The sequence below is a fragment of the Phyllostomus discolor genome, chromosome 2, assembly GCF_004126475.2.
Source record: "Phyllostomus discolor isolate MPI-MPIP mPhyDis1 chromosome 2, mPhyDis1.pri.v3, whole genome shotgun sequence".
NCBI lineage: Eukaryota > Metazoa > Chordata > Mammalia > Chiroptera > Phyllostomidae > Phyllostomus > Phyllostomus discolor.
In genome coordinates, this window is record NC_040904.2 from 53,727,916 (window position 1) to 53,754,839 (window position 26,924).

General features: G+C 41.2%; 1 protein-coding gene and 1 long non-coding RNA gene across 7 annotated transcripts in view; one reads left to right on the forward strand and one right to left on the reverse strand.

Moving 5' to 3' along the window:
- Positions 1-9,324: 9,324 nt before the first annotated feature.
- LOC118498846 lies at positions 9,325-25,573 on the reverse strand. Of its 3 annotated transcripts, XR_004901328.1 has the most exons (5): positions 25,088-25,573; positions 16,825-21,342; positions 16,292-16,536; positions 12,655-13,408; positions 9,325-9,970 (listed from the first exon to the last, which is right to left on the reverse strand). It is a non-coding gene; the product is annotated as an uncharacterized LOC118498846 (long non-coding RNA). The 3 variants fall into 3 exon arrangements; XR_004901327.1 differs by lacking the exon at positions 9,325-9,970 and having other exon boundaries at positions 11,805-13,408; XR_004901329.1 differs by lacking the exons at positions 9,325-9,970; positions 16,292-16,536 and having other exon boundaries at positions 11,805-13,408.
- Positions 25,574-25,617: 44 nt separating this feature from the next.
- LOC114490857 (U2 snRNP associated SURP domain containing) overlaps positions 25,618-26,924 on the forward strand; it is a 45,814-nt gene continuing 44,507 nt past the window's right edge. Inside the window, exon 1 of one of the 4 annotated variants that reach the window (XM_036017876.1) lies at positions 25,618-25,732. In XM_036017876.1, the coding sequence (XP_035873769.1) occupies positions 25,688-25,732 (45 nt within the window). In that variant the 5' untranslated portion in view covers positions 25,618-25,687. The remainder of the gene's footprint in view (positions 25,733-26,924) is intronic. The other 3 variants (XM_028504935.2, XM_028504936.2, XM_036017877.1) reach the window with 3 other exon arrangements.

Here is a 26,924-nt window from a genome sequence, read left to right on the forward strand (position 1 = left end):
ACAGCCCTTTGGGAAGAACAGAGGGAGCAGACCAGCCCCCACTGCTTGCTGTCAGCCTTTTGACACGTGCCCTCTCTTGGACGTGGCAGCTTCTGCAGATAGCCAGCGACCTGACCTCCCTCAGAGAGCCAGGCTAAAGGTCCCTGCCAGCCCAGTGCTTGCTGCAGGGGGAAAACTGCTCCTGGAAACAGGAACTCAGGAGAGGTGGGGGAAGATTTGCATTCAGCGCCAGTAACTGGTGGGTTGAAGCTGAATTTTAAATGCTTTCCAGCTTGTTCTAGTGGATTTCGTGTTATTGTGCTTAATAAAGCTTAGGAAAGTGTAACTTGTGCATTTAAGAGGGGTGATTATAGGTCTGTGTCTGATGGCACAGGAAGGTTGCCCACGTGGTACGTCCTGGGAAAAGAACAATCCGTGCCTTACTGCCCGAGCTGTTCAGGGGGATTTGTTCCAACTGCAGTGCCTCCTGTCGCTTGCATTCTGCATGTTGTCTTTGATGACAGAGCTGATCGTGACATTACTTAGTCCTGGGTGTAAAAACTACAACCTGATGTATTTCCTCCTTCCAGTCCTTCCTGCAAGTTCCAAGTTTGTCCTGAGAGGACCTCCTCACTGCTAATCCTGCTCCCACAGTGGTGGCCAGTGACATTTCCACCAGGGCTTTCCCCACGTCATATGGGGAGGTATTTATATTTCAGAGCTTATAACTGCCAGCTCAGAGCTTTCTATCAGAAAGGATTCTCTTTCCAAAAGTGTAAGGAGTCCTGTACTTATTTCTTCATTTGACAATTTGGGAAAATCTGTGATCAGCCTGGCCCTTTCTCCTTTTCCGTGAATGGATAAGAAGCCACATGGGCACCTGTCATGGCTGGTCAGCAGTCCCTAGGTTAAATGGGAAAGGAGGGCCTTTAGGGACTCTTCTGGCCTTTCCCTAGCCCTTTCTATTTCTTCCTAGTGTGCAGTTTCTTAAGTTCAGTTCCCTCAATGTACAGATATGAAAACCAGAGCCCAGGGAAGTAAGACTGTGTGTGCAAGACCACACAGCTGGGTTTCTGACTACCAGGCCTGTGATTTCTCTGAAACTACTTTGGGTACAGCGTGGGGTGGTTGAAAGAGCCCCAACTTTCCAGTCAGATAGGTCCTGGGCTTAAAGTTTGACTTTGTCACATACCGGCTATGTGATCATGGGCAAGTTGTTTAACCTCTCTGATCTGCCAAGGGAAACCATACTGTTTTATTGCAACGTTGTGAATATTGTTGTATAAAAAGTGCTAGACACAGACTAGGTATTAATAACAGGTAGCTGCCTCCTCCCCTTTCCCTGCTTACTCAAGGAAGGACAAACACCTCTACAACATTGCAAAATACTGGCTTAAGATGGTACAGTTTTTAAGGATGTTTATCTTTTAGTAGAGATCCTGAAAAGTGAAAAAGCCATTGAGCTATGAAGGTATGAATTTTGGTAAGGTGAGGACATCTAGGCATAAAAGCCAGGTAAATGCAGTGGAATGGGTGTTAGGGGAGCAGCTCCACTTGAAGGTGACGGCAGGAAGCCCGTGTCAGAACATGAAAGGCATGAAGACAGACATGGTCGAGTTCCAGGCAAACAGCCCCAGGGAAGGTTGCCATAGTCAGGTAATTAGCGTTACTAGTTAGACTGAAGAGGGATAGAGCTCAGAACCAGAATCCCAGAGAAGGTGAGATACATGCTTATAGATCTGATTGGCTAACATTGGGGGTGATCAATTTGGAGGTGGTAGGGCCTCAGAACCTGGTCTCTCTGTTCAGGACTGGAGAGGCTGGGGGTGGGGCCGACGAAAAGATCCCAGCATGCCAGCAACTGCTTCTGCTCTTTCCTTTCAAGCCTGGCCTGAAGAGGTTTTGTGTCATGTCAGTTGTCATTAGTTCTTTTTTTAAAAAATTTATTTGCCTGTTTTCCGGGCCATTGAAGCAGAACATATACATTTTTTAAAGATTTTATTTATTTATTTTTAGAGAGGGAAGGGAGGGAGAAAGACAGAGAGAGAGAAACATCAATGTGAGGTTGCTGGGGGCCGTGGTCTGCAACCCAGGCATGTACCCTGACTGGGAACCGAACCTGCGATGCTTTGATTCGCAGCCTGCGTTCAATCCACTGAGCTACGCCAGCCAGGGCTAGTTGTCATTAGTTCTTATTTGCATACTGAGTGGTTTTCTTTAAACAAACAACCCCCCCCCCCCAGAATTCTAGGGAAAAAACCCTAAACTCTAAACCATCAGCAATTCTCTCCTAATCTTTCTTGATATCCTACTGATATTTCCTGTAATTATAATCCATGTGTGAATTCCATCTTATGTTCTGTTCTAAATGTAGTTCTTTCTATGAATTAACATAGTACACATCCTTTCCATTTTTAATGCCTCCGAAATGTTTCATCCAGGTTACAGCACAGCTCTCCACTGGAAGTATGTGGGATGCTATGAATATCATGATTACCTAGTGCACCATTATAAGATCTTTGGACATTTTTTCTTTTGGGCTGTTTCCACAGCATAAATTCCCCAAAATGGAATTATGAGATCAAATATATGACCAGTTTGATCTCTACTGTTATGATTAACAAATTTCTTCAGGGAAATAAAAAACTGAGGTATTTCTCCTTATTACCCTGCTGACCCAGAGCCCACCCAGGACCCATGCCCCATATTCCACAGGGACATAACCACACTTTGTCCTGGACCCTGGGTTCCCACACTGTATGTGTGCAGCAAGGTTTTAGCAAGGCTAGCCTCCAGGCTGAGGCCAGAGTCCCTGCTGGGGAAGCTGACTCATGCTGGCCTCCGCTCAAGGCTGACCTCAGCCCCAGAGAGAAGCCGGAGAGGAAATGCTGCTTCTCTTTCTATTTAGAAAGCACGTGCCTTGTACAGCAGAGGGGAGGAGGACACAGAACTGAACTGGAAAAGGACTTGACTGTATAGATTATCACAGTTTACTGGAGTGTACTATTGCCAGGTCTTTCCATAATGAAGACCCTATTTGTTCAGTTAGAAGTGGAGATAACTAACTTTTATTTACTGTTGCTCTGCATTTTGTTGTTCCAAAGGAAAGCGGTAAGTCTGTCTCACTTTCTGCTGAGCACTAGCCTCAGACCACTAGTCTGTGAGCTCTCGGAAGGTAGGGCCCTGACCTGCTGTGTTGCCCACTGCCCTGTCCTGCACACGGTGCAGCACGGTGCACAATGAATATTTGTTACATCCCTGAATGAATGGATGTGGGAGACTTCTAAAAAATGAGACAACCCAGTTCTTTTTTTCCCAGAGAACTTTCTATCCAAGCTTCATGTGGAGGGTTTTTTGTTTTTTAAATAGTTAAGGGTGACAACACAGAGTTTAGCAGACTTAAAGTGCATACCAGCTATGTCCTTGATGTAAAGACCAGCCCAAACAAAGGGAAATTAATTTCAGAAATTCTCCTGTGAAATGCAATTTCATCAGTAATTTTCAGGGAAACTTGAGGATGGTTTTGAATTCGGCAGTGGTGGAGGGAATGCAGATGTGATGAGTCAGCACCGAGGCCCCATCTCTAAACAGTCTGGCACGAATTAATCATTAGACAGCACTCAGGGCCTCACCCACGTTCACTTTCACTTTTCAAGATTATGTTTCACAAATCCACCAGTGACACTGAAAATAGTTTTTCTCTCAAAAATTTGGTTTAAAAACATTTATGGGATGAATAGGATACTGTTTTTTCCATTTCCATGCAAACTGGTTGTTGTTAGTGTAGAAAGCCATTGTTTTTTGTTATTATTGAAGTTTCATATCTAGCCAGTTTTTGAAATACTTTTACTGTAGCTTTTTTTTTATTGTTGTTGAATGTCTTAAGTCTTTTAATTATACCCTCATATCATTTGCTATCATTCTTTTAACCCACTGCTTGACATAATTTACTAATATTTTATTTAGAATTGTTTATGTCTTCATAAGTAAAATTGTTTTGTAATTGTTGTGTTACATATTTTGTAGCAGGTTTTGGTATTATGGAGATACATGTACAGTGAACTAGTGGGCTTCCTATCTTTTTTTGTGATCTGGAATGGTTGGAAAAGCACAGCAATAATCATGTAGTGCTTATTCCAGAGCTGTAATGTTTTAGAACATTAGGAAAACATATCAACTTAGAATGTCATCAAATTAAAGGTAAAAATTATGTTATTGTAGCAATAAGTGAATATCTGATAAAGTTAAGTAGGTTTTCTAATACAAATTCCAAGTATTACAGGAACAGAAGGAAACTACCTAAACCTGCCAAAGACTGAGAATTACAGTCGGCGAAATCATCTGGTTGAGAGAAACATTAAAGCAACTGCTGTTAGAATTAGTGACAAAGCTGGAAAGTTTTAACTAATGTGATAAAACTCCCCCATAAAGCTTAAAGATAAGCTTTTTGCAGTGGTGTGACCATATGCCTACAAAATGCAAACAATTCCAATTAAGAAACAGTTAGAACAATTAGAAATTTTAGCTCAATTGATAAATACCAGATGTATATACCCAAATCATTAGCTTTCTTCTGTAACAGGGTGCAGCCAAGAGGGGGGCCCCAAATAGGGATTTGGAATGGGGTTCAGGACTCAAGGTATCCAGAAAATATTAGGATGTCCTCACCCCTTCCCCCACAGGTGTGAGTTGGGGGAAGGGACACATGGAGCAGGGCCATTGAGAGCTGTTTTGTATAACAACAGCTTTGCAGCTAACCTCTGGCATGGCCATTTAACGTATCTATCTATAACCTTTAACTGGTTTCATAGATAGGTTAAATAGCTGTGACCATGCTTCGAGCCAGGGGGAGGGAAATGACTTCCACCCAAGAGTAACTGGGAGGCAACTCCCCCTGGTTACAGCTCCCCCTGGTTACAGTTCCCCCTGGTTACAGCACCCATGTGAGATTGGCTCCATATCATGGGGCCACACCTGCCCAGACTCACTATGGCAGCCCAGTAAAGCTGGAAGGATATGAGTGTGCTGGCAAGTGTAGCCGATTGTGGGAGGAGTTGGAAATGGGGCTGCAAAGGAAGATTGGCGCGGGGATTTAAACCCAGATGGGGCAGCAGCCATTGGGGGGAGAACCACTCAGCTTTAGCCAGAGTGAAGACCCCCTCGCAGCTTTGCCAAGGAGAACCACATGGCTTTGGCAGAGTGGAGACCCCCTCTACCCCAGTTTGAGGCAGAGGGAGAAGGAAGCACTGTGTGTGTGTGTCTATGGGTATCCTAAAGGACTTTGATATTTTAATGAAGACATGAGGTCACTACTTTAAGTCTGTGTAGTTTTAAATAAACATTTCCTTTCCTTTTCACAAATCTCTGGCATTGAGAGATGTCTTTCCTCTGGCGGCAGACAATGCGAACCTAGTGGGGGGTCCTTTCAGTAATAGTATATCGTACCCCCCCTTGGCCCTGGTGCGTTCTGTAACACTTCTATATTAACAATTATCTGTTAGATATGGAAAAAATACCATTCATAATAGTGACAAAAATTATAAAATAACAGAATAAAATCAATGATAAAGGTACAAGAATTATGTTTTTTTAAACTAACATTTTATTAAAGTACCTAAACAAATGGAGCATTATACCATATATATGGGTAGAAGGATTAAATGTCAATTCTTAACAAACTAAAAGGTACATTTAATGTAATAGAAATGAAGACATGAAGATACGTTTTGTTAGAAATTACATGATTTAAACATTTGTATGGGATAAAAATATTTAAGAGTTTATTGGATAAATTTGGAAGAGTAGTAAGGAAGTGCTTTCCTTAGCAGAGAGAACAAAACTTAACTATAAAACTCCTAAAATCAAAATAATATAGTTGCAACAAAAGACAATTACAACAGAATTCAGAGATATACCAATTATATATGAGGACTTGTATCATGAATTTATATTTTAACTATGTGGGAAAGGATGTGTATTAAATGGGGTTGGCATAATTAACTGTTCATCTGGATATTTGGAAGGATAAGTTCCTGAGTGAGTTTGTTTGGGTTCAGATCCTAGTTATGTGCCCCAGTGGTGTAAACTTGGTGGTTCCTTAAATTCTCTAATTCTCAATTGTCTTATCTTTAGTCTGAAGTCTATAAAGTATTTCGAATTAGAAGTACTAATCCACATAGAATTGCTTGGTAAATGCTTGTTCTTATTGTTACTCTTATTATTATTATTTCTTCATATTATATAAAACAAATCCCAGATGGATTAAAGAGCTAAACTTAAAGCATAAAACAATAAAAATAACAAGGAAATATAGGAGAGTATTTGTATAGTCTCAGTTTGGGGGAAATTTAACCTATAGCAAGACGGAAAACCCAGCAGCAATAAAAGAAAAATCTGATGACTTCAACAACATAAAAATTAGAAACTTCTGCCTAGAAAACAGTGGTCTTGAAGTCAATATAGGGCAGACAAGAAAATATCTTTAAAATGCATAGAACTCCTCTACAATCTGATAAAAGAATAAAAAAAGAAAACGGGCTCAGGATATGAAAAATTAGTTCACAAATGAATTTCATTTAGCTGATAAATGTATAAAAAGATGCTCAACTATACTAGACCAGGAAAACACAAATTGCAGTAGTAGTGAGCTATTTTTTTAATCCATCAGACTGACATCAATTTGTAAGTTTATCGATTTATGATCCTGGTAACATCCAGCTCTGGCTGGAGAACAGGCATCATCAGCATTGTTGACCAAAGTGTGTCTGCTACAGTTCTTGAAAAGTTAAATCTTGGAAAGTTGGCGAATCAGTTAAAATAAAACTTGCACATATTTTGATCCAGCAATCCCACTTTTAAAAATCTAGCCTGTAGAAATACAAGTGCCAATAATTAAAGGATAGGCATATAAGGGAATTTGTTGCATCATTTTTTTGTAGGCCACTCCCTCAAAAACAAAACAAAACAAAAAACGAAACCTGAAAATAATCTGAAGATTTCTTAAACAAGGTAATGGGTGACCAAGTTATGGAATAGAGTGCATTTCTACAAAGAAATAAATGACACATGCCTGTACTGACCTGGAGTAACAAAAGCAAGTTCCTGAGCCATGACGTAATAGCCAACATTTATTGAACACTCCAATGTGTTTTCTTCCAGGGCAGTGATCTCCTGTGGCCCAGATGGCTCTCTGGGGGAACCAGGATCCCTTCAACGATTTCAAAACAAAATCACCTCTACCACCATAGGAGGGGAACTTGTTACGTTCTATGGCTTGGCCATGTAAGAGCAGGAACATCAGTATAGGCCGGGCCTCACATGGACAGTTTGCTACAATAAGCCTTGACATAATGAGTATCAAAACCTTAACACAGTACCAGATACAGAACTTTTTCATCAGAATCCCGTCTTGCTAAAGAGTGATTTAGTGAAAGATGTGATTAGATCTGTGGAGGAAGCTCAGCTAGCCCAAGAAGTCAAAGTAAATGCCCTTCAGGAAGATTATCAAAACTATTGCCCGATCAAGGGAAGAAGCCTGCACATACTTCTAGAGGAAAGACGGGACCTCACTGTTCTAGATGTTTCAAATAGTCACGAAGTATGACATGTTCTTCTCATTTCGTTAAAAGAGATTTGTCATATGTGAATGTTTTTTACCTTCTTTTTAGCATTAACGTTAATCTAATTTTCTGTGTCAACCAATTGTTCTAAAGTTGACTGGAATTGGATAGATACTCCAAAAAAAGTAGTCCCCCTTGATCTGCGGTTTTGCTTTCCATGGTTTCAGTTACCCACAGTCCAAAAGTATTGAATGAAAAATTCCAGAAATAAAGAATTCATAAGTTTTAAAATGCAAATGAACACATACATACATACATACATACATACATGCATACATAAATATAGGTGATATTTTCATTAAATGTCCACACCAGGGTTCTTGCTCATCATGTCTGTATCTTTGTCCCTGGCATATTCTGGGTTTTGGCTTTCTCTGCTGTTTTTTGTATTTGCCAGAAATGTGTGTTCCATTGGTGACTTCCTCACCTATTTTCTTTGTTGTTTTAATTTTATCCACCCCCTCCTCTTAAAAAAATGTCTATATAATAATGGGGTGGCCATTGTGTATGTTTGGTTCAGTCTCTTAAACCAGAAGCCTTTAATTTCATGTTATTAAACCAGAAATAGGGAAAAAACTGCCCTGCTTATGCATGCATTTATATATAGATACAAATTCGTATAAGGGCAGAGGAAGATATGGAAGGATACACATGAGAGTTAACATTTGATTTGACACCTTGGCAATCTGTTGTCCTTGAGAGGAAAGCTCTGGTGATTTTGTAAATAATATTATTTTACTTTCCAACTGGGTCTATGACCTGAACCAACAAGCTACTATATCTATTATCATCATACTACTTTTTCAGTTTTGAATTAGTTACTCACAAAGAATGCAAAATCCCACAACTGCCAAAACAAATCATCTTACTTAAGGCCTCTACGCCAAAGAAAGTTTTTTAAAATAACAATAGCTAGGGATAACTCACATTGTTTCAGAATTTAAGAGCGCTAGTCTTCAGATTTCCATTTTAAATTTTAAAAATCTATAGAGAGAACTTACTGGAAAAAGAAATTACATTTAAGAACACCTTTGTGTTATGTGCTGAGAGCACAGGAGATTTTAAAACTTAGTCTTCTCAGCATACATACTTTTGTAAAATTATGTCCTTTGATTTTTCTGCTAGTCAGTGGAACAGCATGTCACATTCTCAGTGTGCTAAACCACAGGATTAACTAATATTCAAGCAAAAGCAATCACATTTATTAAAGTTCCCATGAAGCTGTGGTCTAAAGCAATAAACCATAATAATTTGGTATCCATTAATCAAGTAAATGTACTGTTTCTAGTATATTTTAAATTCCCTATGATTAAAAGGGTGAGAAAGGGGAAAATATTTATTTTTATAAAGGATAATGTTGGGAAAAGAATAAACCCAAGGGAGCATAAGCAATTAATTTGCATTACTTGGCAACTGATGATTCTGGCAAAACCATATGCAAAGGGTTAGTGGGCTGGGTTGAATCAACGGTAACCAACCACATTCTGTCGTTGAAGCAGGTGGCAGGAATTTAGAACCAAAACGATTGCCTGGAAAGCCTGGCAGAGGTGCAAGAAGACAGATGGCAAAGAAAGGGAAAATTTCCCCCCATTCATTCACCAAATATAATTCAGTATCTCCTTTTTACCAGTGTTAAGTGCTTTTCAAAATTGATCTCATTTAATCTTCTTATGAACACACACAGAGAGAGAGAGAGAGAGAGAGAGAGAGGGAGATGGAGACAGAGAAAGACAGGGACAGAGAGAGACAGAGAGAGATAGGACCAATGTAACCCAGCTACTAAATAGAAGAGCAGAGTTTTGAATGTAAACGGCCTGATGTCAAGGTCTGTGCTCTGTTCTCTTTTCCCAGGACTGTTGCCTACACCAGTAGAAATTATTTGCTGAATCTCTTTATTCCTTGCTAGAGTGTAAACTCCTTGACAGCAGAGGCTGTGTCCGCCTTGTGCATCCATGTGTCCCTCACTGTGCTCCACAGCTTCCTCTGCTAGGAGCAGGGCACTTCCTGTTCCATTTACACTCCATTTGGTGCAGCCTGTTGAGGATTTTTCCTTTCCCTTCAGCCAGGCTTCTGGTACCCCTTTCTGACAGTTTCCTGCTCCCACTCTTTCCTTCAAAGCCATTTCCCATGCAGCACACAGTGATCTTTTAAAATGCAGATCAGATAACCTTGATCTTAGAATCAAATCCAAGTCCTTACCAATGGCCATGGCCCTGTTAGGGAGCTGCCGAGTGTCCTGTGGTCTCCAGCCTCTCCCTGTGTTCCAGACACACCAGCTCTCTCCCCATTTCTCATTATTCTGAGCTCTGTTCCACCTTGGAACCTCTGGGTTACAGCTGCTTCCTTTCCTCTCTTGGTTTTCTTTGATTATCCTAGAGAAATATATGCATAAGGGGAGCACATATAAAGATGTTTATTGCAGCATTGTTTGTAATACAGCTGAAAACAGTCTAATATCTTGTGTTAGAAGGGGCCTATGCACTATGGTGTATATCCTTTGTACTTCAGAATATTATGTAGCAGTTAAAAACACAGACATATGCACAGATGGGAGTATGAATTGGTATAGCACCTGAAAAAGACAATTTAACAGTATCTATCAAAATTAGCAATGTAAATATTGTTTCACTGTGCAGTTTTCCTTTTGGAAATTCATCCTACAGACAGACTTCCACACAAAGAAGTTTTGGTACACAGAAAAATCAAGTGGCCTCCACTAGAAATGCCCGCAGGTGGTGCAGTGACCTTGGGAGTGGGCCTAGACTTCCTCTTCCTGGTGGAAGAGGGAAAAAGTGCTCCAGGGAAAGACTGAACGTATAGGAGGGCAGAGGGTATTTACGGGAACATGGATCTAACATTACAGAAAGTTCTACTGGGCAAGACAGGTCTAGCCTACACCACCATTGGGCCATTGAAATGCAGCTTGAGATGTGCTAAGAGTATAAATAGACACTGGATTATAAAGGCTCAGTCCAAAAAGAATGAAAAATATTTTAATTTTATAGGATTACATGTTGAGATGATATTTTGGATATATTATATATTAAAATATGATTAAAATTGACTTTACTTTTCAAATGTAGGTCTTAGACAATTTCAAATTACATATGTAGCTCATGTTATATTTCCGTTGGACAGAGTTGATCTAAAAAGCACAGGGGAAAAAGTCGAGGGGGGATCCAGTTGGAGCAGGGCTGAGAATTAAGGAGGCATTTTGAAAATGACAGCCTCACCTTGGTCCGTTTTGGTCCCAGGTGATGTGTGGTGGTTTTCAGTTCGACCTGTGGAGGGTATGGGGCCCGACACAGGAAACAGTGGTGTGGGTTGATGCAGACGGCCGTTGTTTGTGGAGACAGTTCAGGACTTTCCCAGGTTCTCCTCTCCCCATGACAATGGACTCCCCTCTGGTCTTGTTTTGGCTGGTAATACCTCAGCATTCTACCCCCTTTTACACTGGAGTTCACCCTGAGTAACACCAGCCCTTCTCTTAAAAATATAAAAAATGCTCACCTCACTTATAATAAGAGAAACACAAAACAAAGTACAAGGAGATACCATTTTTCACCTAGCTGATTGGCCAAGATAAAACAAGATAAAAAACCTGGGTGGGCAAGTTTTGGGAAAAAGGGGTAGTGGAATTTAGTTAGTACAACCTTTATGGAAGACAAACTGATAGTGTCTAGCAGAACATTCATTGTGTATATTCTTTGACTTAATCCTGGTATTTTGCCTACAGTTATACATTGTATAAAATGACATATGTAAAAGGTATTCATCACAATAATGTTCATAAAAGATGAAGACTGAAAATAACTTAAATGTCCATTAATAGTGATGAAATAAATGATGTGTATAATTTCAATAGAATTATAAAATAATCACGTAACTTCACAGCAGGCAGCCACTAAAATAAGGCAGATCTAGATGTACAGAGAAGGGTCTCCAAGATATATCATTAAGTTGTTTAAAAAAGAAACCAAGTGAGACAGTGTATGTAGCACACTGCCATTTCTGGGGGAGGAAAACTCAATGTATTTACTCACTTACATAGTTATACAAGTATAGGTTTTTTGAAGGGTATATAAGAAATTAGTAACAGTGGTAGCCTCCAAAGAAGAAGTGTGTGTTGTGGGAGAAAGGAGACTTTACCTTTCACTGTACACTATTTTGTACCTTTAACAACTTATAAAGTATATACATTGTTAATCCAATAAAACTAAATAAAGCATATAATGACTTTTATATAGGGCATTTCTTCTTATCACAATTCTAATAGAGCTTCTTTTGCCAACACTTCACAGTATATGTCTTCCATGGTTCTGCAACTCTCTCTTTTTGCTTCCTGGAGTTGAGAGTTACAGTATTTCCACTCAGTTACTAAAGAGAAATATGTTTGTATTTATTTATTTGATTGTCAAGTACAGTATCTGGATTTACTAATTTTGGGGGCTTTTTTAAAAATCTTCATCCAAGGACATTTTTTTTTTCATTGCTTTTTAGAGAGCGAGGAAGGGAGAGAGAGAAACATCAATGTGAGAGAGAAGCACTCACTGTTTCGTTGCCTCCCATATCACATGCACCTGGCCTGGGGACAGAACCCAAGAGCTAGGTATGTGCCTTGACCAGGAATTGAACCCACAAACTTTCGCTTACAGGAGAATGCTCCAACTGACTGAACTATACTGGCCAGGGCTAATTTTTAGGTTTTAAGGATTTTGATTTTTCCCTCTATTTTGTCCCTTTTATCATACTTAAACCATTTATCAAGTTAATGAAAGTTTAAAAAAACACACTGACAAGTCAAAGTTCTCCTATTCTTTGACATTTTTCTTGAAATATACATTTAAATGATACAGAACCGAAAAAAAAACCCAGATACCCAATGCAATGTACCTTCTATCTGTTAAAGAAAACTAAAAAATCAGGCACTTCTGTGTTTTTTAAAATCTGAGTGAAAGCTCTGCAATAAACATAGTAGACACCTTAATCCATTAGAGCTGTTATAACAAAAACACCATGGACTGGGTGGCTTAAACAACAAATGTGTATTTCTCACAGTTCTGGAGGTTGGAAGTCCAAGATCAAGTCTAGAGGATTTGGTGTCTGGTTCGCAGATGGCTGCCTTCGTGCTGTCCTTGCAGGCAGGCAGGAAGGGGTGAGAGAGTTTTCTGGGTGTTGTTTGTAGAGGCACTAACCACATTCAGGAGGGCTTGGCCCTCACGACCTATCTACCTCCCAAAGGCCCCACCTCCTAATTCTAGGCATTGAAGGTTAGGATTTTAAAGTAGGAATTTTGGGGGGAAACAAACATTCAGCCCATAAGAGTGGGTACATTTATTAAATCAGAAGCAATACCTAAGGAAGAAAATGATAAAAAAATGTATTTAATTTGCTTTACTACCCACTTTTCTGAAGCCAAATACAAAGATCAAATGTGAGTCTCCAAAGTCAGGACTGAGTTATGTGGGTAACTTAATTGAATTGGAAGTATAAAACAAAACTCTGATTTTATTGTAATTTGCCCTTGGAAGAAAAAAGGATGCATCAAAATGATGCATCAAAGGATGCATGCGTTTAGTAAATGATCTGAATTCACAGAAAATTTTCAAAAACTGTTTCGAGGTATGATGGTGAAGGTCCTTCGTTTGTAAGGTGTCCTTGGGCCTGGTCATAGTAGACCAGGGGCTCTCGCATGAGGTCTGGAAGCCTCTGTAGAGCGGGTAGGTTATCCTCTGAGGGCAGTTTTTTCCAACAGGACTTGAATTTTGGCTCAGAGTGGGTTGAGTCAGGAGATCAAAAGACTGGGCTACCTGGCATATTTTGAAAACACAAAATTGTGAGCTAAATTAAATGATCGTTGTATTGAGCCACTAAGTTTTGGGGTTTGTTATACAGCAGTAGGTGTGGTGACTCCCCATCAGCCATAGGCAGGGCGTGCTGTATCTCACATTCCCACCAGCAGTTGGCATTATTGAGCTTTCTAATTTTTACCCATCTTATAGGTGGGTATATAGGCATAAATGGTATTGTTTAATTTGGATTTCTTTAGGATTATAAATGAGATTGAGTATCTCTCCATATGCTTGGTGGACTTTGGGCTTTCTCTTCATCAAGTTGCTGTCTTTTTCTTGATGATTTTTAATCTTTCCATATTCTAGATATTCATACCTTTCCATTTTTAGATACTACAAATATCTTCTACTATTCTGTAAACTGACTTTTGTCCATGATGGCCTTGTTGAATAAAACTCAATTTGTTTTATGTAATCAAATGCATCAACATTTTGCCTCACGGTTTGTGTTTGGGAAGTTTTAAGAAACGCTTCCCAACTCCGAGGGTCACGGAGACACTTTACTACAATGTCTTTTGTCTTGTTTAGAGTTCTTAGAAAATTACACTTTTCATTCCTCTTTCATTCATTCTGCTAGTTGGAAAAGTACATTCTCAAAAGGGCCTTTTCAACCATGACATCCTGGTCCCATGACCCTGCTTTGGTGCGTGGTGTGGGATAGGGTCTGGGTGTTCTTTTCCTTCAGAGTGAGTCAGTGTCCCTAGCACCGTCTGTTGCACAGTTCATCCTTTCTCCCATTGGTCTGTGGGGACACCTCTGTTGTGTATCGAGTTCTCGTGTGCAAATGGCACGTTAGAAATCTTCTATTCCATTGGCTAATTTGTCAGTTCATGTGCTATTACAACACTGTTTTTTGTTTGCTTGTTTTTACTATAACATGAGGTTTGATATTTTCTTGATTCTAGGCATTCCACCATATGCTTTTATTCTATATTCTCACATAATCTGCTCAGAAACCTGCAAGTTCAGAATTATTATCTCTATTTTACACATAAGGAAACAGGCCTAGAAAATTTCATTTCATTGCCTGAGGTTCGTGTGCTGTTGTACATACAGTACAGCTGGGGTTTGAGTAAGTCCACCTGGCCAGAGAGCCCTGTTTTCTTTCTAACACGCCTAGTTCATCAGCTCCTGGTCTGGTCCTATAAGCTCACTGAAGAGTCCTGACCAATTGGGAAAGGAGAAAAGAATTCATCATCTGTGTCTCTTAGCACACACTGGCGTGGTTCTAGGTGTAACTGCCCTATTTTCTCACTCAGACCCCTCATATCTTTCCCAAGTGACAAGATTAGTGCTACCAATGTGTGAAGTTTTAAAAATCCATGTTCTGAGTTAGATTTAGGTCACATATGTGATAATTTAAAAAAAAAACATAGATTTCCAGATGCTGGGAGTGATGTAGTGTTTTCTAATTAATATTCAATTTAGCTCAATGGTTTGAGCTAAAAAAAAGCCAGTAAGCCTAGGTCCTCACAATATAGGTGACTGTTATTACCCACCCTCTTTCTTTTTAGGAGAACCCTGACTTTGCAGGGTTACTATGTAGATAACAACCCCCTAGTCAACCAGGTGCTCCATATAAGCCAATCACTGTCATCTTCCTCTCCTGCCATCAGTTGGTTTACACCTGGGCAGGAACCCATTGCTGGCCAATGAGACTGAAGGGAAATCTACCAGGGTGGCTTCTAGGAAGTTTTTTTTTTCCTCAGTCTTAAACAAAAAAGATATACAAGCTTTCAAGAAGAAAGGGACATCTGTTCCTCTTGTGTGATGTTGGGAGCTATGGCAGCCATTGTGTGACTGACAAGTGGGCTGACCTACCAAAGATGGCAGAGCAGAGAGGGAAAGAACCAGGTTCTGGTGAGACTGAACTGGTAAAGTGACAATCCTGAAACAGTCTCACCTCTGAACTTTTAAAAATATATATTTTATTGAATATGTTATTAGTCATCCTAATTTTTCTCCCTTTACCCCTCCTACCCAGTACTCCCATTCCCTCCAGCAATCCCCCACCCCCTTAGTTCATGTCCATGGGTCATGCATATATGTTCTTTGGGTACTCCACCGACTATACTGTTCTTAACATCCCCTATGTTGTACCTACCAATTTGTACTTCTTAATCCCTGCACATTTCCCCCCATTCTCTCCCTTTCCCCTCCCAACTGATAACCCTCCAAATGATCTCTGTATCTATGATTCTGTTCCTGTTCTGCTTATTTGCTTAGTTTGGTTTTTGGATTCATTTATTCATAGTTGTGAATTTATTGCCATTTTAATGTTCATCATTTTGATCTTCTTCTTTTTCTTATATAATTCCCTTTAACATTTCATATAATAATGGCTTGGTGATGAACTCCTTTGGTGATATTAAAAATGTCATTTGTTGAATAAACATTATATTCAAATAGACCAAAGGGTTTATAGTAAAAAGTAAGTTCCCTCCCACATCTGATTCCCAGAATTTTAGGTTTCCTTCCCTAGTGGCAAGCATGGTGGCTAGTTCTTAAAGACATACAGGGTCTAGCACAAATAATGTCCCTTCTTTTTATTACAAAATCATAAGCATGTAATTCTGTAACGTAACAATATCACACTCAAACATACCATATGACATTTTAGATGTTCCAATTGCTGTCCATCTTGTGCAAGACATTCATGTACCCTACCAACCACACTCAAGCAGGCCTTACTTCTGCCAAGCTCTGTATATTGCATAAACAAACATACATCTTGTATTAGTTATCTACTGCTGTGTAACAAATTGCCCCAAAACTTAGTGGCTTGAAATAACAAACATTTATTATCTCACTCTTTCTGTGGAGAGCAGTCTGGTGGCTTACCTGAGCCCTGTGGCTCAGGGTCTTTCAAAGGCTGCTGTCAGCTGTCACTGGAGCTGCGGTCACCTCACAACTCCACTTAGGAGGATCTGCTTTCAAGTTCACTGAAGGGGTGTTGGTAGGATTTAGTTTCTCACAGGCTGTTGGGCTAATGGCCTCATTTCTTTAACTGGCTTTTGGCCTGAGGCCTCCTTCAGTTTCTTGCCACAGGGGCCTGTCCACTGGGCCCTGCAGAGCATGGCGACCAACTTAATTAGAACGAACAGGTGAGGAGAGCTAGAAAAGTCAAGGAAGACAAGAAGGCAAGGTTTTTTAATAACCAAATCTCAGACAGAACATTTTACTGTTGCTGCATTCTTTTCATTAGAAGCATGTCAGTAGATTGGACCCACACTCAAGGGCAGGGGGATTACATATAGGGCATGGTTACTAGGGCTGAGAGATCACCGGAGGTCATCTTGGAAGCTGCCTAACACATGTCTGTGATGTATTTCTATCTATAGGTACCTTTGTTGGGGACGCACAAAGGTTCCTACCTTGCTTTTGTCATGCAGCCATGTACCTTGGAGCCATTTCTAAGTAAATCAAGATCTCTCAGTCTCCCAGCACTGGAAAGCACTGCAGCCCCACTCATACGCTGAGCATTCTTTGGATGTGCCATATACATTATTAAATAGTCCCTTGTCGATGGATGGATGGATGGTTAGGGCATTTTTAATCTTTTGCTGCAGTGACTTGCCGTATATATCCATCACTAGTGTGAGAAGGCCATCTAGAAGGTGAACCTACAAGCAGAACCTCTGAGTCAAAGGGCAGGTGCACTTGACATTTTAATAACTGGCTGAGTTGCCATCCTGGGAGATTGTACCAGTTTATTTTCCAACCCCAAAGTATAAGATTTGTCTACTTCGCCACAGCTTCTTGAGGTATTTCCCCCCACAAGTTTTAATAAAAAGGGAAAGGAGAAACTGGACAAAAACTAAAAACCAAAGTCTAATAAATGGCACAAATTAAGTCATTAATTTTTAGCAACTAAAAATGGAACAAGACTCTTCTGTTTGCTAACTTGATTTGGATTAACCAGGGTATTTTGCTAGCATCATATACAATTCTGTGTTTAGGCCCCATGGGGTATGCTGGTGACCTTCCCTGGCTCCGGTCACTACGATCTCAGAGAGTATCGGCCCCGCAGAAGCTTGTGCAGCTCTCGAACTGCACACAACTTACAGGATTGCATCTGGAGGATGTGACACCAACAAATAGCAAACTAAGTTTACCCTGAGTAGTTATTTACTGTATAAACTACAGCTTGGGTCATTTTTGTCATTTCTGCCCATACTTAAAGAATGGAACAGACAGAGACAGTCTTTGCTGAGATTTGCATGGTTCCTTGCTTTGCAGGGCTTGCACGGAACCGGTGTTCAACCCAGCCCGCGCCCCGGTGCTGCCCTCCGCCCCCTCCTCACAGTGCCCAGGGACCCCAAGGCCCCACCACCGCTCCAGTCCCTCACAGGTGTGCCAGAACTGCCACTAGGACTCAGAGGGCACCATCAGCCGCCAGATCAACCGGAGCTCACACTGCCTGTGTCTACCTGTCCAGTCATACTACTCTGTGACATGGCTTTGAAGAACTCAGTCAAATACTTTCCTCACCAATCTCATGACGAAAGGGGGAACACGCTGAGAAACTGAAGAAGCTGCAGAACCAATGAGGTAGCAGAGTCTTCATTCAGGATATCAAGAAACCAGATGGTGATGACCAGGAGCATGGGCTGAATGCAATGAAGCATGTGTTACACTTGGGAAAAAGTGTGAATCAGTCACTACTGGACTTGTACAAAGTGGCCACTGACAAAAATGACCCCCATTTGTGTGACCTCACTAGGACTCACTACCTGAATGAGCAGGTGAAAGGCATCAGAGGACTGGCTGTGACTGCGTAGCCAGTGTGTGCAGGAAACTGGCATGGCAGGGCATCTCTGTGACAACCATGCCCTGGGACACGGTGAGGAGAGCTCAGCCTCAGGTTGGCTTCCCCGTAACCATGGGGGTGACTTCCCTGGTCACCAAAGCAGAACATGCTTTTCGGAATTTCCTGTATGTGCCTTTTCTGTAACTCGTACCAAGTCATCCACTTATGTCTTTCATTTATACCATTTCTTCAAACAAGGTAATTTGGTACCCCACCTAAATAAAATATAACAAAATATAATAAAACATAACCTAAACTAAAATAAAATAAAAAGTAGGGTAAAAGAAGTCTTAGAGCCCAAGTATAGCTCTCCTTCAACTCCCCTCCAAACTCTGGGATCCTTTCTACAATCAGTCAGCTTCTGCGTATTTTCACAGAGAAATACTGATTTCTTTAAGATAGACTGAAGGTAGCAGGGAGGGAAGAAGGCATAAATGGCTTCCACAGTTGCCCTCAAGTCTGCTCTTCTCTAGGCTGCTGACTTAATTTTGCAGCATTCCTTCTTCCCAGGACTTGATTTCCACATGCACCACCACACTGATTTCTCTCCCTCGAACATAACTCCTATTTGAAGATTTAAAGATGACAAACATAAAGACATCGCAGTGCCAGTTTTTCTGCTGATCTCCACAGGAGACAGGAGGTGCACTTTCAGGACCACTGGGTGAGAGTTTGCACAATGACAAAAAGCTGCCGTGAATTAAAAAATGCTTTGATAATATTCATAGCAGCACAATTCACAATATCCAAGAACTGGACGCAACCCAACTGTTCCTTGCATGAGTGGATAAACAAACTGTGGCACAGACGTACAATGGAATATCATTTAACCTTAAAAAGAAAGGAAATCCTCACATGTCTATGTCACGGATGAACATTGAGGACATTATGCTAAGTGAAATACGCCAGTCACAAAAGGACCGACACTGTATGATTTCACTTTTGTGAGATGCATAGAGTAGTCATATTTATAGAGACAGAAAGTTAGAATCGTGGTTTCCTGGGACTGTGGCAAGGAAGGGGGCACAATGGCGAGTGAGTGTTTAATAGGTACAGAGTTTAGTTTGGGAAGGTGAAAAAAGTTCTGGAGATGGATGGTGGTGATAGTTTGCCCAACAATGCGAATATTCTTAATGTCACTAAACTGTACACTTACAAATGGTTAAAGCGGCAAATTTTGTATTATCTGTATTTCATCATAATAAAACAAATTATATTGTCATAGCAGTAACCTTAAACATTTGAAAAATAAGTGTATATGTGGCCAAGACTCATTACTCATACACTATATAGTTAGTTTGGGCTCACACCTCCCCCTCCCCAAAGTCTTCCTTCATTCATGGTAACAACCTTCTGGAGCCATTTCCCTGGGCAGAGTTGATTAGACTGGACATAGACAGCTAACCTGAGCTGGACTATTCAGAAATTCACAGCTGTGATTGTGGAATTCAGTTTCAGGAACTTTTTGTTAGTTTCTGTGTCCAGTGAAACAGAAAGTATTTATATAGGTGGGAGCTAGCTACAAGGTTGCCACCTCCATGTTTGCTTATTGTTTATTTCACAAATGTTTACTGGTGCCTGCTATATGACAGACATGCTAGTGTGTGCTGGGATTCAGCCCTGCCCCCCTGGAGAGGCAGAGCAAGACCAAGTGCAGAAGTATTATCTCGAATATTTTGTGGACTGTTCTCTCCTATGAACAACACAGTATACCGCATTTTTTCGCATTTGATTTCCCCTTCTAAATTATTTTTTAATACATTTTCCAGTACTGGCACTAGCACAATTGGTGAATGAAAGCTTGGGTGACAATGACAGGATATTAGATTTTTAATTGTAACAATAAATGTCACAAGAGCACCAAGATCATTCACAGAAGTTGCATGTGTGTTCACTGGCCACCACTAAAGGATGGGGGGTGTGTTTTGTTTACCAGTGGCAGCAGCGCCGCCATGTGGCAAAATAATAAATGACCTTTGCAGTCCCTTGAGCCTGCCTACATAGAAATTACACAATTCTTTTTCTTTTTTTAATTTGAAGATCTAATTGCCTTTATAAATGATTCATGAATTCGGCTGTATGTATCTCATCTAGCAACTAGAAGAACACTCCCAAAATTACACAATTCTTGAAAAAAAGTTTTAATTGGGGTTGAGAGATTCATATTATTTCAAACTTTGTACAGAAGGGATTTTCAAATCTGTTTAAAGTGAGCAGGATTTGCATTTTCTCAAAATGAGACAACACTGTCCTGAGGTTTCCATCCTGCTCTCTGAGCAGCTTCTAGTGACTCCTGGGAGGAGCCCCAGCAGCAAACTCTTGCGACCAGAACACACCCCCTTCAAAAGTTCTACAGCATCCTCCAGGAGGTCCTCCCGGACTCCCCCTATGCTGTACTAATCTCTTGTGCTCCCCTAAACATACCTGATGTAGAATTTATTCATGTACACATATATGAGGACCTGCATGGTGCTCACCCTGTTCTAGGGACTGCAGACACGGTGGTAAAGAAATTGGACTAAAATTTGTCCTCACTGATTATACTCTGATTGTGACACATCTGTCTCCTTTACACCCTGTAAGTCACCTGACAACAGAGACCCATTTCATCCCGCCCTCACTGGAACCACACCATCTACCCACTGGACTCCCCAGGAACAATATCAGAACTCAGTTGATTTGAGATGACTGTATTTATTAGGACCATTCCCATGTAAGTTTTCTGGCGGGATCAAAGCTGTGCCTGTCAGCCAGGGAAAAAGACACAGAAGTAGAAAGTTCATTTTAGATCCTGTGGTCTGCAAATAATAGCCCTCCAAAGATGTCCACAAAACCTTTTGAATATGTTAATTTACATGGCAAAGAAACTTTGTGGATGTGATCAAGTTAAGGCTCTTGCCATGGTACGAGTATCCTGGATTGCCATGGTGAGCCCAAAGTAATCAAAGGGTCCTTTCGCAGAGGGAGGCAGTAGAGTTAGAGAGTGGACACAAGATTGGAAGCAGAGGTCAGAGAGGAGAAAATTCTATGTTGCTGGCTCTGAAGATGAAGGAGGGGACCACCAGCCAGAGAACTCTGGAAGCTGGAAAAGGCAAGAAAATGGATTCTTCTCTAGAACCTCGAAAATGAACAGGCCTGCAGGCACATCTGGACTTCTGACTTCCAGAACTAAGATCATCAGTTTGTAATGTGATATACATACATTACAGATGATATACATGCTATATATATGATATATTGTGTTATAAGTCACTAACTTGGTGGTGATTTGTCATGGTAGCCTGCAGGACACTAATATAGATTTTTACTTTTCCTCCCCCAAATCAGCCCTCCTCTCTGTCCATTCTCCCCAGTGCACAGAGCAGGACATTTCTAATTTGTTCCTTCTTCTCCCAAGTCATGGAGTTGTCCTGGTTTTTCTTAACACAAGCCTATAAATGTGTTTCTCAAACAGGGCTGTCTAACCTTCAGCATTCTTTGGCATATCTTGGATTCCTTGAGTTTTCTATGAGAACTTAAAATTCTATATATTCAGTTCCAAAGTAGGTAAAAAATTAATATATAATTCAACCTAAAGCCGGAAGGTCAGCCTCAGCCTCATGAGAACACTAAAAGCATTCTCATTAAAGTCAGGAACAAGACAAGGATAGCATCTGCACACGCTTGCTGCTGTGCTGGAGGTACTGGCTAATGTCATCACACAAGAAAAAAAAGAACCAAAAGATGGAAAAATTGGGACAAGAGGAAGTACACTTACTTGTAGTTATGTGCAAATGATATGACCTGAGAGCCCAAGAGAAAAAACTAAAAAACTACAAATAACAAAAGAATTCAGCACAATGGCTGTGTACAACACTGATGTATAGAAATCAATGTATAAACAATTACTTAGGACATGTAAGTAATAAACTTATTCTAACAACAGAAATGATAAAAGGTAATAAGAAATATACAAAATCAAAGTGAAGGAAATAAAATCTGCAAAAGAAGAAAAGTATGCCATATTGTTTGATAAAAAGATCTAGCGTGATAAGAATGTGAAAACCGAGCCTTATTGTTTTAAGACCACTACATTTGGGCTTCTGTTATTGACAACCAAATAAAATTGATAAGCGAAATTGTCTTGTTCATTTTCTCTTCATAAGTTCATTCTCCACCCTGCCTTTTAATTACCTGGTCTTGCCTCAACAGTTTCAGTCTTCACAGGGACATTTAGGCTCTTTGTTGGTGGACAGCAGGGCACCGGCCAAGTGAGGTCTGATCTGTGGGTGGTCTGAGCCCATCTCACCTTGTGACTGCCAGGCCATAGTAAGTAAGAACTCCCTAGTTGTTGCCTTCTGCTAGTTGTCCCGACTTGGCATACTTGAGTCCTCCTTTGGTCTTTGTCACTCACACACACATACTACATACTCACTTAGGAACACCCATTTCCACAGTGCTCCATCTGGACGTCCTTGGTTTCAATATCTTTCCCTCACCCCGTCTATTGATTTTTTTTTAAGAGACAGGAAGGAGGGACACGGACACACACACACACACACACACACACAACACATTGATGTGAGAAACAGATCAGTTGCCTCCTGTAGGCACGTGGACTGGGGATCAAACCCTCAACCTAGGCAAGTCCCTGTCCAGGAATGGAACCTGCCACTGTTTCATGCACAAGGCAATGCTCTAACCAAATAAAACACATGCCAGGGCTCATGATCTTATTTTTACGATTGCTGCATAGTAAAGGTAATCTTCTCACCAGGATCATAGCTAAAAGAGCAATTTTTATTACCTTCAACCTGTCCCTAGCCCATCCGTGGACTGTGTGATTGGGAAAATGTAGTATGAACTGCAGTAAATTGTATGATTTCCTTACTATTTATGTGTAGTCCCTTGGCAACAGTAATTGTGAGTCTAATTAAAATTTCTGATTCTATAAAATTCCATGTGTACATTCATGCTCCTTCATCCTCCTTAGTTCATAGTTTGAGTAATAGGGCCAAGATTTCACGACTTATATGTATTCAGGAGAACTCTGCTCATTGCTGTCACTGTGAGTTTTTAAAAGTATATTTAATTAGGCCTTAATAAAGGCCTATCGATTACTTCTTGTCAGGTAACATTAGTCTGATTTCCTTTGGGGCTTTATTGTATAAAAAAAGAGAGGGAAGAAGTCTGCATGGACTTTATTTTTAACTTTCAGGGTAAATATTTAGTAAAAATTATTTGTATGGGAAGTAGGACTTTAGGAAGTTGAATAAAAAGTGTGCATATATTCACTTTGTAAGAGACAGAATCAGCCTGCAGCATTGCCAGAACATGAATGGGCACAGCCAATCCCACCTCTCCCTTCCTCCCAGCTGATGATTTCACTTTCTAATCCTAGACCATAAACACATAATTAAGATCTGGTGTGATGAGCATCTTGCGTGAGAAATATAGGGTCCTATGGATCAGAAGCAGCCTCTAACTGAGGCTTGATGGCAGAGGGAAGTCTACAAGGTCCTGGAGGAAGTACCATCTTTAATAAGAGCAAAAAAATTGGTGGAGGAAGCAGCACAGAATACAAAAAGTGTAATAACATCTGAGATTGAAAATAAATTCAGCCTCTGGCCAGGTAGCTCAGTTGGTTGGAGCATCATCCCCATATACCTACATTGCAGTTCAATGCCTGGTCAGGGCAAATATAAGAATCAACCAATGAATGCTTAAATAAGTGGAATAACAAAAATTGATGTCTCTCCCTCTTCCTCTCTTCCAAAATAGATAAATAAAAATTTAAAAAAGGACAATATACTCAATTGGATTAGAGGTTGCAAAACATTGTTCCATTTTAATTTCAATGTGACAAGTGACAGCACTTGTCACTTTTTAATTATTTCTTGCTTAGAAATAATTTTTTTTTGCTATTTGTTCATTGTCTGTTGTTCTACCCCCATCCCCTCACACAGGAGCCCTAGCCTGCTGATTCCTTAGTGCTTGGTACACATGACAGTTAACATTTCTCAAGGGTCTGCCTCTCTTTCTCTGTCCCGGGGCCCCAACACTATCCAAACAGACAAAATTTTACTTCTTTAGAGTTAGTTCAAATGCTGCCTTCTCTGTGAAATCTCCCCTCTCTTTACCCCATTCCTACCCTCAGAATTATTTACTTCATTCAGAGATCCCATAGCTAACTATCCTCACTTGCAGCATCAGTTTAATTCTGCATAGTGTTAGTTTGCTGTTCCTTTCTCTTGCCCAATCCTAAGTTTTAATCATAGAAAGACAACGTATTTTTACTTGTCTCTGTAAATTCAACACTTTGGCCAGGCTTTTATACACAAAAAGTTCTCAAAAATGCTTTGCATAAATTAGGGAGAGAAGGTCGTGAACTTGTCTTCTTCCTCCCTTCCCTCTGTCTTCAGTGCCACTTTTTAAACCTTAAAATCTGACCATGTAACAGTCCTACTGAAAACCCTGTTGCAGGCCTCTCTATATCCTCAGAATTCTAACTACTAAGCACACTGATTGCCTCAGGGCCCTCTGTGAACTTGCTCCCCATCCATCTCTCCAGGCACATCCCTCCCTACACCTGTGCTAACAAAACCGTGACCACACAGAGGACTACTGATTAACGCCACCAGGCTTTTATTTCAATTACTCTCTCTGTATGGTGTTCCCTTCCACTTCTGTGATTAAACATGAAAACACTCAATAGAAAAGCGTAATTCTTAAATAATTTCCATGTATGCAGGATTTAGAAGTGTGTATTTATGATTTCCTCTCATTCATTCTCTCTCTGCATGTACCCACTCATCCTATAGACGCCCTAAACGGAGTCTATCGGATACCTTCATTGCCGGAGTCTCAGGTTGGGTCAGATGCTCCTCTCTCTCCGCTTTCTGGGCACAATTCTATATTCCAGTACCTTGAGCAGACTGCAAGTTTCCCACCAGGGTGTGAACTCCCGAGGTGGTGCGAACAACGTCTTTATCCACGGAACGCTGGGTAGGTACCCCGAGTTCGCTCCACACTTATTTTCTCAGTTGAGGTAAAATCCTGCCCAGGTGATCAGTGCATTTCTTCTTCAAGTAGACGTTCCCCCCTCGCCAGGAAGCAGAGCTGGCTCGCACCTACCGGGAGTTGGCGCTTGCAAAAGAGTTAAGTAACAGCTGGCCCAGAAAGCCAAGACAAGCAGATGCTCTAAATTTCCGGGTCCAATAAACACGCCCCGCAACCGAGACCAACCAGATAAACCAGTGTAATGGGCGGGGCCGGGGAAAATCGCCACACCGGAAGTAACGTGCGCTCGTGCTCGCTTTCCCGATCTCGGCAGTTGACTATTCAGCCTTGCAGGCGCCCTGGCGGGCTCCGCTGTGATCCACTCTCTCGGCTCTCGACTCGCTCGAGCTGCTGCAGCCGCCACCGCCGAAGGAGGGGCAAAGCTCAAGATGGCGGACAAAACGCCAGGCGGGTCTCAGAAGGCCAGTTCAAAGGTAATTTCTTGGAGGGCTTCGTAAGTCAGTGAGTCTCTCACTATTGTCTGGGGCGTGCAGACGCTTCTGGCCAGCTGGAATAGGCTGGGTGGGGGTCCGCGTTCTGGTCGCGATGGTAGGCCGGGGTGCGGACGCACGGTTTTGCGCAGATTGAGAGGCCTGGTATCTCCCCTTAGTCCCAGCCCGGATTTGGCTCGAGACTCGCGGCTCCTGGGGTGGGGTGGCTTCCCTGTGTATTTCTGCTGGTGCTTGACATTGGAGTGAAATCAAGGACTGAGGTCTGAAACGGTGAAAACGCGCTGCTGTGTCTCACCTAGTTGCGCTGAGGCCGCGGGTCAGCGCCTGGGATAGGCGGGAATCGCTTACCCGCGATAAAGTCTCTGCTCCGCTTTTCTCGGTTCTTAGGTTTTGGATCTCACGCTTCCGGCCTCCCTCAATTTCCTCCGTGCCCTCCTGGGAATAAATAACCTGTAGGGCCTCCAGTTGTGAGGGGAGGACCAATAGTGGAGGGACGCGGGGAGGGAAGTGCAGAGGCGGCGCAGGTCTCCTTTGCAGTGCTTCACCGCCTCGGTTAATTCTCTGCGCTTCACACGTGGTCTTCTCTCTTTCCAGAGGAAGTACAAAATGAGCACTTCATTCCTGGCGCATATTCGAGGACTTGGGGTCTCCTGCGTTCCTGTGTGATTCACTCAAAGGGGAGCTTCCGTGTACTTGGAAGCCACCTTAGCTTATTAGTACATTGCTGTTGACTTTACAGGGAACTGTGTGCGCCTGTTTGTGAAACCATTGAGCTGTGGAAGTAGTTTAGTATTAGTTGTGTTATTAGCATCAAGTCTTAGTTGCCATCGTGGACGGTTCATTTAATCATTTTTTCTTTGAGTTCCTCATCTCGAACAGATATAAAAAGTAATAGGTACTGCCCGGAGTAGTTGTTAAGCTTTTTGATGGTGATGTAAGAAGTTGTGTAACACTTAAAGGTTCTGGGGACTGTTATATCTAGAGTGAGTGTGATTATATGTCGGTTATTAGGAAGTTAGGGCAAGCTTTGCGATTACAAATTGTGACAAACATAATAAGCCGTTTTGTACTTGCTGTCCCAGTTTCTAATAAACCATATTTTATGCCATTTGGTGAATGTTCATAATTAGTTCGTAATTAGTAATGGTTTTACCAGACATGACTATAGCTATAG